The sequence below is a fragment of the Acomys russatus genome, chromosome 29 (genome assembly GCF_903995435.1).
Source record: "Acomys russatus chromosome 29, mAcoRus1.1, whole genome shotgun sequence".
Lineage (NCBI taxonomy): Eukaryota > Metazoa > Chordata > Mammalia > Rodentia > Muridae > Acomys > Acomys russatus.
Genome location: NC_067165.1, coordinates 31,590,994 through 31,609,380, shown reverse-complemented (window position 1 = coordinate 31,609,380; position 18,387 = coordinate 31,590,994). Strand labels below are relative to the sequence as shown.

General features: G+C 54.3%; 1 protein-coding gene across 1 annotated transcript in view; it reads right to left on the bottom strand.

Annotated features, from left to right (window-relative positions):
• The window catches only part of Hspg2 (heparan sulfate proteoglycan 2), a 104,873-nt gene that overhangs the window by 13,529 nt on the left and 72,957 nt on the right, over nt 1-18,387 (bottom strand). The window contains 32 exon segments of the mRNA XM_051171489.1: nt 329-533; nt 2,068-2,328; nt 2,533-2,712; nt 2,916-3,111; nt 3,694-3,875; nt 4,043-4,177; nt 5,023-5,163; nt 5,289-5,430; nt 5,763-5,914; nt 6,123-6,264; nt 6,534-6,679; nt 8,035-8,179; nt 8,371-8,522; nt 9,935-10,073; nt 10,782-10,933; nt 11,047-11,182; nt 11,715-11,866; nt 11,963-12,101; nt 12,473-12,624; nt 12,817-12,952; nt 13,507-13,658; nt 13,754-13,889; nt 14,013-14,164; nt 14,648-14,783; nt 14,877-15,022; nt 16,131-16,281; nt 16,577-16,734; nt 16,815-16,911; nt 16,913-16,951; nt 17,267-17,409; nt 17,494-17,646; nt 17,723-17,848. Coding sequence (XP_051027446.1) covers nt 329-533; nt 2,068-2,328; nt 2,533-2,712; nt 2,916-3,111; nt 3,694-3,875; nt 4,043-4,177; nt 5,023-5,163; nt 5,289-5,430; nt 5,763-5,914; nt 6,123-6,264; nt 6,534-6,679; nt 8,035-8,179; nt 8,371-8,522; nt 9,935-10,073; nt 10,782-10,933; nt 11,047-11,182; nt 11,715-11,866; nt 11,963-12,101; nt 12,473-12,624; nt 12,817-12,952; nt 13,507-13,658; nt 13,754-13,889; nt 14,013-14,164; nt 14,648-14,783; nt 14,877-15,022; nt 16,131-16,281; nt 16,577-16,734; nt 16,815-16,911; nt 16,913-16,951; nt 17,267-17,409; nt 17,494-17,646; nt 17,723-17,848 — 4,774 coding nt within the window.

Here is an 18,387-nt window from a genome sequence, read left to right as displayed (position 1 = left end):
GCCTGAGCTACAGAGTGAGACCTGGTCTCAGAAATCTAATACCAACAAAACAAACAAACAAACAAACAAACAAACAAAACAAACCAGAATAGAAGGAACACTGGCTGACAGCCTTCCGGTTGCCAAGAAAGCATTGAGCAGTTTGGAGACAACACTTCAGTCTTGTAACTTACTCAAACTGAAAATTAAGACCCAGAGAGGACCAGCAGCTCACTCAAGGATATTGCCCTGGGCTGGGCCCCATATGCAGGTTAAGTGACTCAGTCCCACTGAGCCTTAGGTTGGGGGGTTAGGTACCTGGGTCCAGCTCACGCTGGATATCACTCACCGGAGGACTCCATCCTGTACACTGTGTCCAGGAGGCAGCTGACCTCCCTCCTTGAGCCAACGAAGGTGGGTGCCCCGTTCGCTGGGCACAGCACAGTGGAACTCAACGCTGGCCCCTATGCTCTTAGTCTCTACCTGGGGAGTGACCTGCACAGTGGGTGTGGATCCTCCTGGGGTGGAAGTGTCAGGGAGTTCACCAGAAGGGCCTATGGAGACATGCAAGATTCATTCCTTCATTCCTTTGTTCATATATTGAGACAGGGTCTCACATAGCACAAGCAATCTTCAGACTCACTATGTAGCTAAGGGTGACCTTGAACTTTGAACTTTTCATTTTCCTGCCTGAATGCTGGGTTTACAGGCACATGTCACCACATCTAGTCTATGGTGGTACTGGGGATTAACTCCGGACTCATTAAACAAACTCTCTACCAACTAAGCTATGGCCCCAGCCTAAGTGAGTGAGGTTTTACCATAGGATTTTGAGATAAAGGCTTTCATCTGCTGTCCAGACTGATAATAAACTCCTAGGTTCAAGCGCTCTCTTGGCCTAGCGTCCTTCCTCCCCACCTCCAAAGTAGGGTTTTCCTGTGTAGCCTTGGCTGTCCTGGACTCGCTTTGTAGACCAGGCTGGCCTCGAACTCACAGAGATCTGCCTGCCTCTGCCTCCAGAGTGCTGGGATTAAACGTGTGCGCCGCCGAGTCCGGCTCAGCCTGGTGTCTTGATGAGCTTGGACTAAAGTATATACCATCACACCTAAGGTTCTTTTGTACACGTCATATCCCTGACACCCTCATCTCAACAACTCAAGGGACGTTCTTCTAGCAGCTTCTCCAGTCAGACGCCAAAGCCCTTTCAGTAAAGATCCACTCATCCAGCCGGGCGTGGTGGCGCACGCCTTTAATCCCAGCACTCGGGAGGCAGAGGCAGGCGAATCGCTGTGAGTTCGAGGCCAACCTGGTCTACAAAGTGAGTCCAGGATGGGCAAGGCTACACAGAGAAACCCTGTCTCGAAAAACCAAAAAAAAAAAAAAAAAAAAAAAAAAAAAAAAAAAGATCCACTCATCCACTTGCTCACAGTCATTCATTAGATGCATGTAAGGGCCCCTTGGGAAGGGAAGGTGACCTAAGGCAGGAATGGGTGGGAGGAAAGCACATGGTTTTGTTGTTGTTGCTTTGTTTTGCTTTCCTCTTTAAAGATGAGAAACACTGAGGTTCCAAGGTGAAATAACTTAGCTAATGTTCTCTGGGGCCACAGTCTAGGCTCTTGACCAGTGAGTCAGCTAGGGGGCTTTGCTCCTAGAATTCCATGTCCAAAGGCTTGTATGGCTCCGTAGGAGGCCACAGGGATGCCAAGAGTCTTCACAGATATGCTAGAGCCCTGGGGCTATAGGAGGCGGCTCTGTTACTCATCACTGCTGTTTCAGTGTTTATGCCACTTTCTCTGGGGCTGTGGTGGACAAGCTCAGGGCTTCTGGGGCAAGAGGTCCAGGCCCTGCATTGAGTGCCCTCTCTGCCTGGCAGGCAATATAGCAAAGCAGGATAGAAAGTAGACTGAAAGTTAGAACTAAGAACACCAATGGATGGAGGGTCTTCCTGGATACGGAAGCTGCCTCAGGCCTTAGAGAAGGCCACTGGAGAGGGGTGGAGGCCTTTGTATCCCAAGTGTACACACTGGTCAACCACAGGCTTTCAGGGAAGCCGACTCTCGGTTTCCCACAGAGACTTCAGCTGCTTACCTTGGACCAGTACTTGGGCAAAGGCCTCAGCGGAGCCTACTTTGTTGGAGACCTGGCAGCGGTAGCGGCCAGAGTCTGCAGGGCCCGTGGGCTCCAGGTGCAGCAGCTGGTTCCTGGCAACAGCCCTTTCAGGAAGGCTGCTGCCCTCGCGGCTCCACTGGAAGGTGAGTGGGGGTGTGCCGTGAGCTAGGCATTGCAGCTGAACCAGCTTCCCTGGCTGCACCAAGGTATGTTCTGGAATTATGGTGGCATATGGAGGACCTGAAGGAAAGGGCAGAGGTCAGGTCCACAGTCAGTAATGCAATCAAGCACTTAGAGCCCAGGAGGAGACATGGGTGGCAGCCAAGGAAGGCTCTGGGAGTCTTCCAGAAGCACGGGGTTCTACCCAAGGAGGAGGTTAGCAGGGGAACATAGACCTCCATGGGACATTGACAGGAACCCAAGGAGAGGGTGTGGGAGCCTTACTCTCCACATGTAGGACAACGGTGGCTTCAGCATGTCCAGCAGTGTTGGTGGCATTACAGATGTACTGGCCTGAGTCCTGCTGTGCCACCCGGGGAATGACCAGTTTGTTGCCTTCTACCTGGTGCTGCCAGGGCAGTGGGGAGCGCAGCTTGGACCAGTGGATGGTGGGCGGGGGGTTGCCTATGGGGTTGAAAATGGCACTGGTTACTAGGTTGTTTCAGGGACCAGTCAGGTGTGGGGATGATAGAAAAAGGTTCTAAGTGACCTGTCCCTCCATGGGACTGGCTGCATGGATGCTTCTAGGGCGTGGCAGCATCTTCAGATGAATCCAAGCCCCAGAACAGCACTGCTCTGCCTTTCTGTGGGTCCCTACCACCCCACACCTGTGGCTGAGCAGTGTAGAGTGGCCGTGTGTCCAGCCTCCAAGGTCAGCTCAGCTTCTTCAACTTGGACCTGGGGGGCACCTGGGGCCGTGGTGCCTGTGTCCACGATCACCTCCACCTCCTTCTTTGCCATGCCTATGGTATTCCGGGCGAGGCACAGATAGGTGCCTGCGTCTGATGGTTTAGCTGATGAAATCTAGAAGAAACCAGTCAAGTTTTGGGGTTGGCCAGCAGAGAACTCAGACATTGATTCCTTCTCTTGGATTTCGGTTATTGTTTCTCAGCTAGGGCCTCATGTAGCCCAGGCTGGCCTAGGACTCTCTTTGATGATGTTCTTGATCCCCTGATCCTCCTGCCTCCACACCCTGAATGCTTCAAGTACAGGTACATGCTACCATGATTTGTTATGTGGAATGGAAGCCAGGATGTGGGGCGTGGTTGGCAAAGCTCTTTCTCCATCGGGCTCCATCCCCAGATGCCTTCCTTTGTTGTGGCTCCTCTGTGTGCTGCTGGAAGGCTGACCCTCACACCTTCCCAGAAGTCCATCCATCTGCTTGGTGACCAACCTACCCATGACTCAACTACCTGTCCATCCAGGCTCCCAAGTCATTCTTCTTCCTTTCATTTTTCACCTTCCTTCCTTCTCTTCTCCCATGATGCAATCTTACCTACCAACCTCCACTTCCCTGTTCATCTACTTTCGCTCCCTCTAGGCACCTGTTCCATTTAGGCCCTAGAAAGGACCTCGGGCCCACCCATGGAGCAGCCCCAACCTCACCTTCAGCATTGCGTGGCTATTCAGGACCCCAACCATCCATGGCTCCACCTTGACAGGGGTCCCAAGTCGGCTCCAACGGGGGGTAGAGCGGGGTTCCCCAGAACTGATGCACTCCAGGGTGATGTCATTCCCCATTTTCACATGCACGGGGCCCTCAGGGAGCACAGACACCGTGGGGAGCCCTGAGGAGGAATGGCATGTGGAGTTTTGGGTCACACAAGAGTCACAGTCTATGGCTGAATACCACTCGTGAAAATTAATTTAGAGGGAGGGCGGTGGTGGGACATGCTTTAAACCTGGAGGAACTGGGCTGGGAAGAGGGGCAGAGCCATAGATTGGTATCTCTTACCATACACACTGAGATTGACGACACTCTGGGCCACACCATAGGCATTGGAAGCCACGCAGCGATAGGCTCCATGGTTGCTAGGCCGGGTGCCCACAATGGTAATGATGGAGCCATTGGGGCTGATGTGGACGTTGTCTGCAGGGTTGCATTAGGAAAGTGTGACGGTTAGTCTTAACACTCTCTCTCTCTCTCACTCTCACTCTCTCTCTCTCTCTGTAATTTTTATTTTATGTGAGTGCTCCATCTGCATGTACACCTGCAGGCTAGAAGAGAGCATCAGATCTCAGTATAGATGGCTGTGAGCCATCATGTGGGTGCTGGGAATTGAACTCAGGACCTCTGGAAGAGCAAACAATGCTCTTAACCACTGAGCCATCTCTCCAGCCCCTGCTGTCTCCTGACAGGCTCTAGACTCACTTAGAGACAGGCCTGTGAGGGATTACCTAGGTTAGGGTAATGGGCATGGAAGGCTCATGTTAACTGTGGAGAAAGCTGTGCCCTGGGCAGGGAACTCTGGGCTGTATGGAAAGAGCGTGAGCCGAACAGTGACATTCACTCATCTCTTGCTTCCTAATGTGGATACCGTGTGATCAGCTGCTCCATGTTCTTGCTGCCTTGACTTCCCTGCTTTGATGGACTGTAACCCCTAAGCTATGACCTGAAATAAGTCCTGCCCCGACCCCGACTCCGACCCCCAAGTTGCTTTCTTTGGGGTATTTTATCACATCAACACTAAGCAGGAAGGCAAGAGAGGGATAGCCCCTGTTGATCCTTTGTGTCTGGGCATGGGACTTGAGGTTGCAGATGGCAGAGAGCGAGAATCCTTGGGGGTCTCCTGGGTCCTGCTCCACCACTACACGGATGGGTTCAAGCCTTACTCAGCGCCACTCAAGAACATGGTACGGACTCAGTTTTCCGCCTTGACCTTCCTACCGGAAGGCCCTCCCTCCTGCTTCCAGCCCAGGCAGTTAGCCACTCACCCTCCAGCTCTTGGTTCCGCATCTTCCACTCAAGGCTGATGGGCATCGCTCCCTCGTGAATAAGGCACTTGAAACTGGTGTCTTGGCCCTGCTTTACTATGCTGCTGGGAGGCTCAATGGAGATGACAGGGCTCCTGAGGCCTGCATGGAGTCCGAGGGTCAGATTCTAGGCTCAGTAGGGTGGGGCAGGCTCCACCCGGGTAGGTAGGTAGGTCCTGCCTGGCCACCAGGCCCCATTCCCCACCCATGGCATTCCTCATACTAACGGTAGGAAGACCCCTCACTGGGAGGGACTGTGATCGTGAAGGAAGCCTCATGCTCAGGGCGGGAGCCACCAGCCACTCGGCACACATACTCCCCAGAATCAGCAGGGGAGATATGGTGGAGCCTCAGCAGGGAGCCGTGAGTCTGCCAGAAGAGACGGAGAAGGAAGCCGTCAAGGATTCTATTGATGAGGCAAGTTCCCAAGTGAGGCTGTTCTCCAGGAGACTCTGGAGCTAAGTAGGCCTCCACCTATGGGGCTAAAGGAGCTTCCTACACTAAATCTCTGAGGGAACACATTCAGATGCTAGCTGCCAAGCAATGCTAGGTCTCTCTCAGCAACTGGTCTCTTGGTCTGGGGCGCTCTTCCCTGACAGATGCCTAGTTCCCATGATCCCATGAATGCTGGAGTGCATGTGAGGCAACTATAGGAGGAGATCTTGCCTACCCTGGGCTTCTCCCCAACCTTGACCTAGTACCTGGTGTCTCGCAGGCAGGCTGCCCCCTCGTTTGTGCCATGTGACCTGGGCGTGGGCTTGCCCAGGTACCACACAGTTCAGATCCAGAGTCTGCCCTTCAGCCAAGTGGGAGGAGGAAGATTCTATATAGATGGGCTGGGCCAGTCCTGGGGCTGTGGGCACAGAGATGGAAAACAGTCAAGGGCCCTGGGGTGAGAGCAAGGACCTCGCTGTGTCAGTCTTCTTAGAGGTGATATGGCTGTCCCATCGGAAAGCCAGTGCCCCAAGAACAACGCCATGCCTAGCCAGGTGCCCTGACAAATGTCATCCCAGAATTTAAGGCAGAGAGGAGCGCCTTACCCACAACTCCATGTCACTCACCAGGGATGGGGCTAGGGTCAGAGGCCTCGATGGTGACTAGAACAGAAGCCTCCAGGGTGCCTGAGCTGCCAGTCACTTGGCATGAGTACTCGCCAGAGTCCGCAGGGGACACACGGTTCAGCCTCAGTATGTGGCCATGGACCTGCACAGAGGGGATAGAGTGAGGGAAGGGCTGGGAAGCCTCCAGGTGCCCCACCCTGGGCTATACAAAACTCTGCTTTATGCAACAGAGTTTAGGAAGTAGGGTCTTGAGGAAGTGGTGTCCCTGTTATACCCAGTTTATTTGCAACCCCTTGCTCCTAGCGGCTGTACGGTATTCCCCAAACTATCAGTGACTGCTGAGGCTTCCCTCCCTTCATGGATGGGCTCAGGAAAAGGGGGGGCACATGCTATTTTTTCCAGGCTCTGTACCTGGTGCCCGGTGGGCAGGCTGCCTCCACGTTTGTGCCATGTGACCTGGGCATGGGCCTGCCCAGGAACCACACAGCTTAGATCCAGGGTCTGCCCCTCAGCCACTCGGGAGGAGGAGGTCTCGATTCGGATGGGTGGGACTCCACCTAGGGTAGGGGTACAGCTAGTGTCAATGGCTAAGGCCTCTCAGCCTCTCCCTTGGTTCCCTACTGCGCAGACCAGATTTGAGGGGAGAGAGTGGCTTCTTTCCTTTTCCAGGCTACTGAGACCTGGGGGGAAGAGCTCCCTGAGAATGGGGCCTCCTCTTTGTCCTAGTCCATCTCCACCCCATAACCTTGGGCTCTCTTATATTTTTGGTTGTGAGCCTAGCCTTTAACAGCTGAGTCATCTTTCCAGCCCAACCCTTGTACTCTCAAGAGTCACTGTGCTGGGGCTGGAGAGATGGCTCAGAGATTAAGAGCACTGTCTGTTCTTCCAAAGGTCCTGAGCTCAATTCCCAGCAACCACATAGCGGCTCACAACCATCTACAATGAGATCTGGTGCCCTCTTCTGGCATGCAGATACACATGCGGGCAGAATACTGTATAAATAATAAATAAATCTTATTAAAAAAAAAAAAAGAGTCACCATGCTAGGCCCCTCTACAGAGTCATTGACACTTTCCAATCTTCAGTGAGATGGTAGCTGAGAACTCAGACTGAAAGAGGCCAATTCCTACATGGCCATATTACATGTGATCTTTCGAAAGCTACCTCGTGCCTCCCTCCGCTTCCCCAACTGTAAAATGAAGAGCCATCATCTGGCCTCAGGGCTAGCAGGATGGAATGTGGTTAGCGTGTATGGAAGGAGGACTGGCATCTGGGCTTACAACTTACAACTCAGACATCACACCTGCTGAGCTTCCGTCACGACTGTTTCCTGGCTCCCCACCACTGTCAGTTCCCAGGTTTCCCTTTAATTGAATCACTTTAAAAACCTTTCAAGTCCTTAGTCCCCCTCTAGTGATAACTACCACAAATCACAACCGATCTGAGGAGCTACAGTTGTTAATAGCCCACACCTAGTAGACACACTCATTGAGACACACCTCAAATGACCGCTAACACCCCGCAGGGCAAGCTCGGGCTCTAGGGACCTCACTGGATTGCCTATACAGTGAGACAGGAGAGGGTAGGAACCCCACTGTCCTTGGTCCACGGCAATATGGAGAGGCAAAGTTCTTTGGGTGACATCTCCAGGTGGAGATGTTGGGACCCAAGTCCACTGATGCCACACTTGAAAGCTTGTGTTCTCAAGCCCCTGAGAGAGAGAGAGAGACAGGACCCACACCACATGGCCTGACCCTCGGTTCTGGAACAGTGAGGGTGGGCAAGAGACAGGAGGCAGAAGTCTGTAATCAGATGCCTGCCATCTCCAGACCCTTTTCTTTTGCCCAACTCAGCTGCTGTTCTCCCCCCAGGGCCCTTGTCTCTTTTTTTAGACCCACACAGGAATCCTCACCAGGAACATGGACATTAGAGGCAGAAGCTGTAATGGAGACCAGGACCGAAGCCTCCAGAGGGCCAGAGCTGCTCAGAACGCTGCACACATACTCGCCCGAGTCCGCTGGGGACACCTGGTGCAGCCGCAGCCTTGAGCCATGGGCCTGGTGAGGGGTGGGGCAGAGACAGAGGAGCAGGGTGAGGTGTTAACCAAGAGCCCTGGAAATTGAGAGCCTGGGTCTAGCCTTCTATCCAGGTGTGCGAGGCAGCCCCCTACCCCCACCCCGGGCGCTTAGGCCTTCCTCCTAAACTGGGGCTCCCAGATAGCATTTCTCATTTCACTTCCATTCCATACCTGATGATGAGCAGGCAGGCTGCCCCCTCGCTTATGCCATGTGACCTGGGCATGGGCCTGCCCAGGGACCACACAGTTCAGATCCAGGGTCTGTCCTTCGGCCACGTGCGAAGAGGAGGACTCAATTCTGATGGGTGCAGCACCGTTGGGGGCTAAGGACGGAGGAGAACAGGTTGACTCCAGTCAGATTCTCAAGTGGGGTTTAGGATCCATAACACAGAAAACCTGTAGCCCAGAGCAGTCTCAGCTATCCCTTGGCAAGCACCTATAATATGCCGGGCACTGCTCTAAGGGCCCACATTCTTGACTAAATTGTTTAACCCTCACAATTCCATATTCAGTGATGATGGAAATGTCCTTTTATGTGGGCTTTATTTTTATTTTTTTTTTAAGTATTTAATTTAATTTAAATTTATGTGTGTTGGTGTGAGGATGTCAGATCTTGGAGCTACAGACAGTTGTGAGCTCCCAAGTAGGTGCTGGGAATTGAACCTAGGGCCTTTGGAAGAGCAGTCTGTGCTCTTAACCACCGAGCCATCTCTCCAGTATCTATTTTTATTTTTATTAAAAAACATTTTTTTTCAGTTTTTTTGAGACAGGGTCTCTCTGTGTAGCCTTGGCTGTCCTGGACTCGCTTTGTAGACCAGGCTGGCCTCGAACTCACAGTGATCCGCCTGCTTCTGCCTCCTAAGTGCTGGGATTCAAGGCATGTGTCATCACTCCCACACTCCCAGCTCACATCCAGTGTTTTTATGTAGGTTCTAACTCAGTGTGGCAAGAACTTTCCTGAAAAAGCTAGCTCCCAAGCCTACAAATCAAATTTTTTTTCCTTCTTCTGCAGTACTTGGGTCAAACCTAGGGTCTTTTGTATGCTGGGCAAGTGTTCCAGCACTCAGCCACATCCAAGCCCTCTTTTCAATTTGGTTTTTAAGATGGGGGGGGGGTTTCACTAAGGTGTATAAACTGTCATTAAACTTTTTTTTTTGGCTTTTCTTTTTTTTTAGATTTATTTATTTATTATGTATACAGTGTTCTGCCTGCATGTGTGCCTGCCTGCCAGAAGAGGGCATCAGATCTCATTATAGACGGTTGTGAGCCGCTATGTGGTTGCTGGGAATTGAACTCAGGACCTTTGGAAGAACAGACAGTGCTCTTAACCTCTGAGCCATCTCTCCAGCCCCTGTCCTTAAACTTTTGACTCTCCTGTCTCAGCTCCCCAACTTACTGAGATTATCAGTTTAAAAAAAATAAAAATAAAAAGGCCTTTGCCAGCAGGCCTGCCTTATTAACTATAATTGCCATACAAGGCTAGTGGGTGCCATTTAGATATGAGGCTTTATGGAGCAGGGGCGATCTGTGTCCCCAGTTCATGTCAAGGAGACTGAGGCTGGGAGCGAAGCATAACTTACTTTGTCCTGCAGTGACGCAGCAGGATTTGAACACAGACTCTCTTCGTAAATCCTTGCTCTCACCTACACCCAGGTCTGTGGGCATCCACTCAAGGCTCCCCTTCCTAGGGAACTGTGTTTTTCTGTCCCTTTCCTGATTCAGCAGTCCGACTCACCAGAGGGGCTGTTGGCGCTAGGGGAGACGGAGACCATGATGGAGGTCTCCTGGGCGTCGATGTTGTTGTTAGCTCGGCATACATACTCGCCGGAGTCAGCCACTGACATCTGATGTAGCCGTAGGCGAGAGCCATGGGCCTGAGACAGGTGGAGATGGAACAGAGAGACAGAGCTGGGGTCAGGGGCCACAGGGGCCACAGGGGCCACAGGGCCCCCGACCCCCCCCTCCAACTTCAGCTTCCCTCACCACACCAGCTGAGGCTATCTTATTTATTTTTGTGTATAAGTGTTTTTGTGCCTGTGCATATATGGGTGTGAGTGTGGTGTCCGTGTACGTGCTGGTACACATTCCTGTATAGGCGTGTGGAGGCCAGAAGAGGGTGCCAAGTGTTCTCCACTCTCATTGCTTGCTCTGTTCCTTTGAGGCAAGGTCTCTCTGTGACCTTGGAGTGTTCTGCTGCCTAGGCTGGCAGCCAGCAAGCCCCAGAAGCACACTCTCTCAGTGTCGGAATTACAGGACCATATCTGGCTAACACTCACACGTGAGTGCTGGGATCTGAACTCAGGTCCTTACACAGACCATAACGAGCTAGACTTTACTATACAGCTGAAGAGAGCTTTGAACTTCTAATCCTCTTGCCTTCACCCCCTCAGTGCTAGGAACACAGCACAACTGGTTTGTGTGGGGCCGGGGAGGAAGGCCCTGTGCAAGGCAAGCAGGCTACCAAGCAGGCTACACCTCTAGCCAGCTGGCTGCCTTTTGCTAGAGTGCACTGGGCATGACAAGGAGCCCTGCCACCCTGAGAGATCAAAGGGCCACCCCCACTCCACAGTTCCTCTCCTCACCTGGTGTCTGGAGGGCAGGCTACCCCCACGCTTATACCATGTGATGGTGGCCTGGGGCTGCCCAACCACCACACAGTTCAAATCCAAGGTTTGTCCTTCTACCACTATGGGAGAGGAGGTCTCAATCCTCATTGGTGGGGAGATGCTGGGGACTGAGGGCAGAGCAGGGTAGGGGAAGAGAACACAATTAGACAATAGTGACAATGCTGGGGACCTCTGGCTCCCAACACTCATTTGCCCAGCCCCTTGTCCACCATATTCGCACCGTGGGATGGACCTCTGCTCTCGATGGTGACGATGAGTGAGGTCTCCTGGGAGCCAGCACCGTTACTGACATGACACACATACTCTCCGGAGTCCGCTGGGGTCACTTGAGGGATCCGGAGACGGGAGCCCACAATCTGGAGGGGAAGATGGCAGTGAGTGGTGGTAGCTATGGCTAGGCATAGGTGCTGCCCGACACTGGATCCTGGAAGTCCCCTCCCCCACCACCAGCAGCAGCAGCAGCAGCCTCAGTGCCTTCTTGAGGTTCCTGGTGTGATATTCTCTGGGACCTGTGCGAGGAGCCCCCAGTCTTTGTGCTGTTCCTATGCTTCACCCCCATAAAGGCCTATTGATCCACCTAGAGTGGGTTCCACCTGTCACAGCCTGCTGTCACTTAGCATGCCAGCATCCCTTTAGTATGAAGGCTGATACCTGTTTTACTCTGCTGGGCTCAGCAGTGCCAGGCACAAGCAGTGGCTTCGGCAATCTCTTTTGGGGGGCTCAAACTAGGGCCAGTGGGACCAGTCTATACCCCAGGGCCAGACCAAGCCTCCCAAGCAGAGGTCCTCAGTGCTCAGTGTTTGTTGAGTGACTGAATGAGTGCAGGGGTAGAGACTAGAATCCACTCTGCACACTATGCTGCGGTCCTATCTATTATTGGCTCTGTACCTGATGCCGGCTGGGCAAGCTGCCTCCACGCTTATACCAGGTGATGGTGTGGGGGGTGAGGCTGGCAACCAGACAGTTCAGGTCCAGAGTATGCCCATTGGCCAGTGAAGGTGTTGAGGACTCGATGCGGACAGGGTGCACCACGCTCTGGGCTGGGGTGAGACCAGAATGCAATGTGTGGGTGTGGCTTGGGTGCAGCTGGGCCCCTCAAAGCCCCTGCTAGTCACTGAAATCCCTAAGACACTCACGGTGGGAGGAGCTGGGGTGCTGCTGGATGGTGACAAGGACAGAAGCTTCATGGGTGCCTGAGCCACTGACCACGCGGCACACATACTCCCCGGAGTCAGCTGGGGTCACCTGGAGCAGTCTCAGCCTTGAGCCGTGTACCTGGGAGGAGTCGGGATAAAGGCACCAGGTTGAGAGACCAGCATGACAGCCACCTACCACTCTAGTTGTTTTTCCTGTCTCCCTCCCAGGTCAGTTAGCTAGTGATGGCGCAGGTTAGGACGCGTTGAGTCTCTTTGGACCTGCTGCCTGACATACAAAGGGCTTGCAGAGACTCAGCCAGCACTGTGACACAGGCATTCATTTGACAGATGACCTTAAGGATCAGGAAGGGAAGCAACTGGCCCAAGGTCACCCAGCAGGCCAGTGGCAGGGTGCCTTTGAACTGCAATACTCTGGGATTCGCAGCCTGTGCGCCTCACTCCCCAGCAACGAGAGCTCTTTGGGCTCTTCCTTTGCTTCCCACTTCCTACCTGATGCCGGGCAGGGAGGCTGCCCCCACGCTTGTGCCAGGAGATCTGAGGGTGAGCCTGCCCAGCAACAAGGCAGTTCAGATCCAGGCTCTGCCCTTCTGCCACGTGGGAGGAAGATGATTCAATTCGGACTGGAGGGGTGACCCCGAGTGCTGGCAACAGAGGGCAGAGTGTCAGGCTTCAACAGATGAGAGATGGGTGCAAGTCGGGGCAGGGACCCCTGGTCTCATGGAGGTGCAGTAGGCAGTGCTGCCTCCATGTCCTGCCATGGCTGCGGTGAGGAGCCTCCCTGTGTGCTATCCAGCCCCATCCTACTGCCATCCCCTCCCAACATGGCTACTCACCAGGCACAGAACCAGCAGGCTCAATGGTGACCAGGACAGAGCTCTCCAGAGGCACGGACCCTCCCTCTACCCGGCACACATACTCTCCTGAGTCAACAGGAGACACCTGGTACAGCCGAAGCAGGGAGCCATGGGTCTGGCCAAGAGAGGGAACTTATCAGAGGGGGATCCTCCCAGGACCCCCAACACAACACCCATAATCTGCAAACTGCTGCCCTTTATGAGCCCCAGGGCTTGGCCATCGGCTTTTGGTCAGCGGGCCTTGTCCTGGGAGTCGGGATGCTGGGAGAAGCCTAGGGGAACTGGCACCCATCTTTCCACACTGTGTCAATGCTAAGCACATGCTCTTCCATTCCAAGACAAGACCCTCTGAAGCACACAAAATAGTGCATGATGCAGTCAGTGGGGTCAGAAGGCTGAAAACCCCAATCTACAAGCTGAGAAACCTGCGAATACGCAACTGAACATGGTCCCAAGACGGCTCTGAAAACAGAGTCTAAACCTTGTAGCCCAGAGAGCTTGAGCAACTGGCCTAAAGTCATGGTAGTGGAATCAATTCATACCTAGGCTGGCCCAGCATACGCTTTGGGTCTAGTCACATAAGACATACTGGGGTGATGGGGCCCATGGAACCATTCTCCCACCCAGAATCCCCCTTCTTCCTGGCGCCTTTGCTCCCCTGTCCTCTACCTGGTGCCCGGCAGGTAGACTGCCTCCTCGTTTGTGCCATGTGACCTGGGCATGGGCCTGTCCTTGCACCACACAGTTTAGATCCAGGGTCTGCCCCTCAGCCACACGAGAGGAAGAGGACTCAATGCGAATAGATGGCGTGCTACCGGGGGCTGGAGGGAAATGTCACAGTCAAATAGATTCTCTGAGTTGCTCAGCCTCCTCTCCCTCCACATCCGAGCCCAGCCCAGTCAAGTGGGCTACTCACGGTAGGCAAAGTTGGCGCCTTGGTTGCCTGTGACCTTGACAGTGATGGTGGCCTCCTGCCCATTGCCTGCCCTGCAAACATACTCTCCAGCATCAACTGGGGAGGCCTGGAAGATGTATAGGCGGGAGCCGCGGACCTGGGCAGCCATGACAGGGGTGTAAAGAGGTCTTCCCAGAGCCCAGCAGGAGCCCTAAACCTGCTTGCCAGGCTGTGACTCTCATAGAGCCTACAACCCATTCTACATTCTAGGAGCGAGTACCTGGTGCCGGGCGGGCAGGCTGCCCCCACGCTTGTACCACGTGACCTGCGCATGGGCCTGTCCTGCCACCACACAGTTGAGATCCAGCGTCTGACCCTCCGCCACTGTGGAGGATGAAGACTCAATCCTGACAGGAGGAACAGTTCCAGGAGCTGTAGGGACAGGAGGAAAGTAGCAGACACTTCCCAAGAGACAGGGCTGGAACTCTCTCTTGGAGCTGGCTCAGCCTTGTAATCTGAGGTCAGGCCTCCATTTCAGAAAATTGACAGCCCCAGCACCCCAACCCCCCACCCCTCACCCCCCACCCCCATCTTGAAGCCTGGAGCCCAATAACTCTGAAGGGCCCAGGCTTTCCTCACAGCAGGAAGCAGGAAGAGAGACGGGAGGAAGTGTGTTTGACAGGTAGGCAGTAAGGTTAGGAGGGAGAAGGGGAGGCAGGAGTGGAAACTGAGGGAGAGACATGGTGGAAGATCTGGGGACAAAGCAGTCTGACTCGGCAGGGCCCTGAAGCCAGAGCTTGGGTGGCCTCCTGTGCCCTGTCCCCAACTAGCAGTCATAGTCATAGATAGGGACAATCACGCCCTGGAAGACTTCTGCCTCTCTTGCAAGTTTCTGTATCACTGAAAGTCACTTACCAGGGAGGGACTCAGCAGGTTCGATGGTGACAAGGACAGAGGCCTCTGTGTGCTCAGAGCCAAAGACCACGTGGCACACGTACTCTCCTGAGTCAGCAGGGGACACCTGGTGTAGTCTCAGCAGGGGACCGTGGGTCTGTGTGAATGGGGTGGGCTGGGGGTCAGGCAAGGCCCAATATGTTCCCATCCATCCATCCCCTTTAACAGGCCAGCCCTGCGGTGGCTTTACCTGGTGCCGGGCAGGAAGGCTGCCTCCACGTTTGCGCCACGTCACCTGTGCCTGCCCAGGCACCACGCAGTTCAGATCCAGGGTTTGCCCCTCGGCCACATGGGAAGATGAGGATTCAATGCGGATGGGTGGAGTGTTGCCAGTGACTGGGCACAGAGAAGGTGGTTAGAAGCTCAGCCTTGAGCCTTTGGCACCCCCACGCAGAGGAGTGAGCGCCCTTTCTTTTTTCTTTCTTTCTTTCTTTTTTTTAAAGATTTATTTATTTATTATTATGTTTACAGTGCTCTGCCTGCATGTACACCTGCAGCCAGAAGAGGGCATCATATCACATTATAGATGGTTGTGAGCCACCATGTGGTTGCTGGGAATTGAACTCATGATCCCTGAAGAGCAGTCAGTGCTCTTAACCGCTGAGCCATCTCTCCAGCCCCCTTCTTTTTTCTTTTTAAGATTTATTTATTATTATTATTTATACAGTATTCTGCCCACACGTGTGCCTGCCCACCACAGGAAGGCACCAGATCTCATTACAGGTGGTTGTAAGCCACCATGTGGTTGCTGGGAATTGAACTTGGGACCTTCAGAAGAGCAGATGGTGCTCTTAAACCTCCGAGCCATCTCTCCAGCCCGAGCGCCCTTTCTTATCCCATCTTCACCTCAGGTCTCTGGGCTTATCTGCCCTCGTGATCTTGAGGTTACAAGACGTAGGGACCCAAGGACTTCGTCAGGCCAAGCAAGAGGATGCACAGTAACGTTGCTACTCCCTTCTCAGAACACCTACCATAGTTTCCCATCATGCTTCATGGGCCCCATGTCACCTATGCGCGTACTCTGACAGCTTCAAGGTTCGGCTAAAGCACAGCCTGACCTGACAGGTGTTAAAACCACACCCATACTCAGTGGGGGGACCTACAAATGGCACAGTCTACCCAGAGCAGGAGAATGAGGTCGCCAGAGGTCAAAGAAGAAGCTCAGGGTCGATAAAGGGAAGAGTCTAGATTTGAACCCATGTCTGCCCAACTCCCGGCTCAGTGTGGAAGCCAACACTGCTGTTTGCATATGGACTCTTAGGGAGCTTGAGGCAAGCAAAATTCGAATTCACTCTACCCCCAACCTACTGGCTACCAGATGAGGCATCAGAGGCTAACAGGATACCTCCACATCCCGATGGCCCTGGAGAGATCACACAGACATCCCTCTCTGCAGCTGGGACAGCCTATGGCTCTGTCCCTGTCAACCCCACTGGCACCTCACCTGGAGTGTAGCTAGGGCCTGAATGGGTGCTGTGGAGGACCGAGACAACAATGGAAGCCTCCTTGGGGCCCAAGTCACTCTCCACTCGGCACACATATTCTCCAGAATCCGCTGGTGAGACCTGGGGGAGCCGCAGTCGGGAGCCATGGACCTGGGTCAGGCAGGGCAAAGGTAAGTGTGGAAGGGGCTGCGGCTATGAGTACCACTCCCTCTGTGCCTCAGGCAGTTCAGGCTGCCAACTCACGCTCTACCTGAGCCACGCACATTAGGCTTGGAACTGCTCGACAGCACAGGAGGGCTTGGCAGCTGAAGTGCCAAGCCCTGTGGTTCCTCCCCTCCCTTTCTTCACCTCACCTGAACCCCCCCGCCCCCCGCAACTTACAGGCTGTCCACAGTCAGCGCCTCAGTTCCCCCAGCCCCAGCCTCAGGCTGGAAAAGCCTCCTACCTGGGCATGGGGAGGCAGGCTGCCCCCTCGCTTATACCATGTGACCTGGGTATAGGTCAACCCCATCACCGCACAGTTGAGGTCAAGTGTCTGTCCTTCAGTCACAGATGGCGATGAGGAGTCGATCTTGACCGGTACTGAGCTGGTGGTACCTGAGGCTGTGGCCGCAGGGGGTTAAGCAAAACTCAGAGGGCCTTGGCCCACCTTACCCATAACGTCAGACCCGGAGGCTCCATACCTGAGAGAACGACCACCTGAATGCGGGCCTGAGCGGTGCCTGTGGGGCTGGTGGCCACACAGAGGTAGAAGCCGGCGTCAGCGGCTGTAATGGCTGGAAATGAGCAGTGTGGGGATGTCCGTGTTCTCTGACCGGGCCTGCCACGTGGAGAGAGGGCTCAGGTACTTATGAGGAGGCCTGCCAGTGCAGACTTGAAAGGAGCAAGCCTTACACCAAGATCAAGGCCCACCAAGACTCCAATGACCATGGGACTGGGGCCTATTAGAATAGAGACACTTTGGAATTGGGGGGAGCGTGCCATGGAATCAGGCAGTAAAGGGAGTGAGTGGGGTACAGGGTAACTAGAGTACAGGGCCTAAGTAGGAAGTACAGGAGTGGCTGAGGGGAGAGAGAACACGGAGGGACAGCAGGTTGAGTGCTAGGACTCTAGTGGGACAGCCAGGCTGGCTCACCTGTGGGGGCAGGCTGCCTCCCTCTTTCCTCCAGGTGATGCTAGCACTAGGTACTCCTGCTGCCCTGCAGTACAGCCTGACTGTGCGGCCCTCATGCACCTGGGTCCTCTCCGGGCTCACCTGGACCCTGGGTCCACTGCCTCCTGCAGACAGAACCCCTGTGAGGATGCTTCTCCGAGCCTCCCCCAGCCCCAGCCCCGCCTCCACCTCAAGCCCTGCCCTCTCACCGTGCACCTGAAGCATGGCCCTGGCCACGTGCTGCCCGGCGCTGCTGAAGGCACGGCACAGGTACTGGCCCTGATCTGAGGGCTCGACTGCTGGCAGGCGGAGGATGCCAGCGTGGATCTGAGCCTTCTGAGGAAGCTGGCCCCCAGGACCCGCTGGGATGGAGACATGGGTCAGCATACCCTGAAGGACTCCTTCCCTTGTCCTCACCCAGGACAGTCAGGGTCTTACCTGTCCATTCCAGAGTGGGTGGGGGGTTCCCCGTGGCGCTGCAGCGGAACTCAGCCTGCTGTCCAGGCTGCACAGTGAGCTGTGGCGGGTGTATGGAGGCCACAGGGGCAGTGGAGGTGCCTGAGGCTGACAAGGGAAGAGCTAGGATGAGATATGGTCAGGGTGGGGATGGTTCTCCAACTCACAGCTATTGCCCCTTGCGGGTCTCGGCGTCTGCTCTAGCCCAGTACAGCCATTTGTCCATGCAGTAGCCAGATGGGGTTTTGAAAATGCCACAGACCATGTCTATTCCTTCTGTAAGACCTGCCCAGAGCGTCCTCCTCTTTTCCTTTTTCTTTTCTTTTTTTTTTTTTTTTTGAGACAGGGTTTCTCTGTGTAGCCTTGGCTGTCCTGGACTCACTTTGTAGACCAGGCTGGCCTCGAACTCACAGTGATCCACTTGCCTCTGCCTCCCCAGTGCTGGGATTAAAGGCGTGTGCCACCATCCCCGGCTCCCTCCTCTTTTCACAGTACTTCTGCCTCAACCTCCAATTGCTGAGGTCGCAGGCCTGCACCACCATGCCATCTTCCCCTCATTTCGTGCTCTCTGATCCCTCTCCAGTCCCTCTCACCCCTGGTGTTCATCAGCTCACACAAGTGTCTTGTGTCTGCTCTCTCACTAGGGT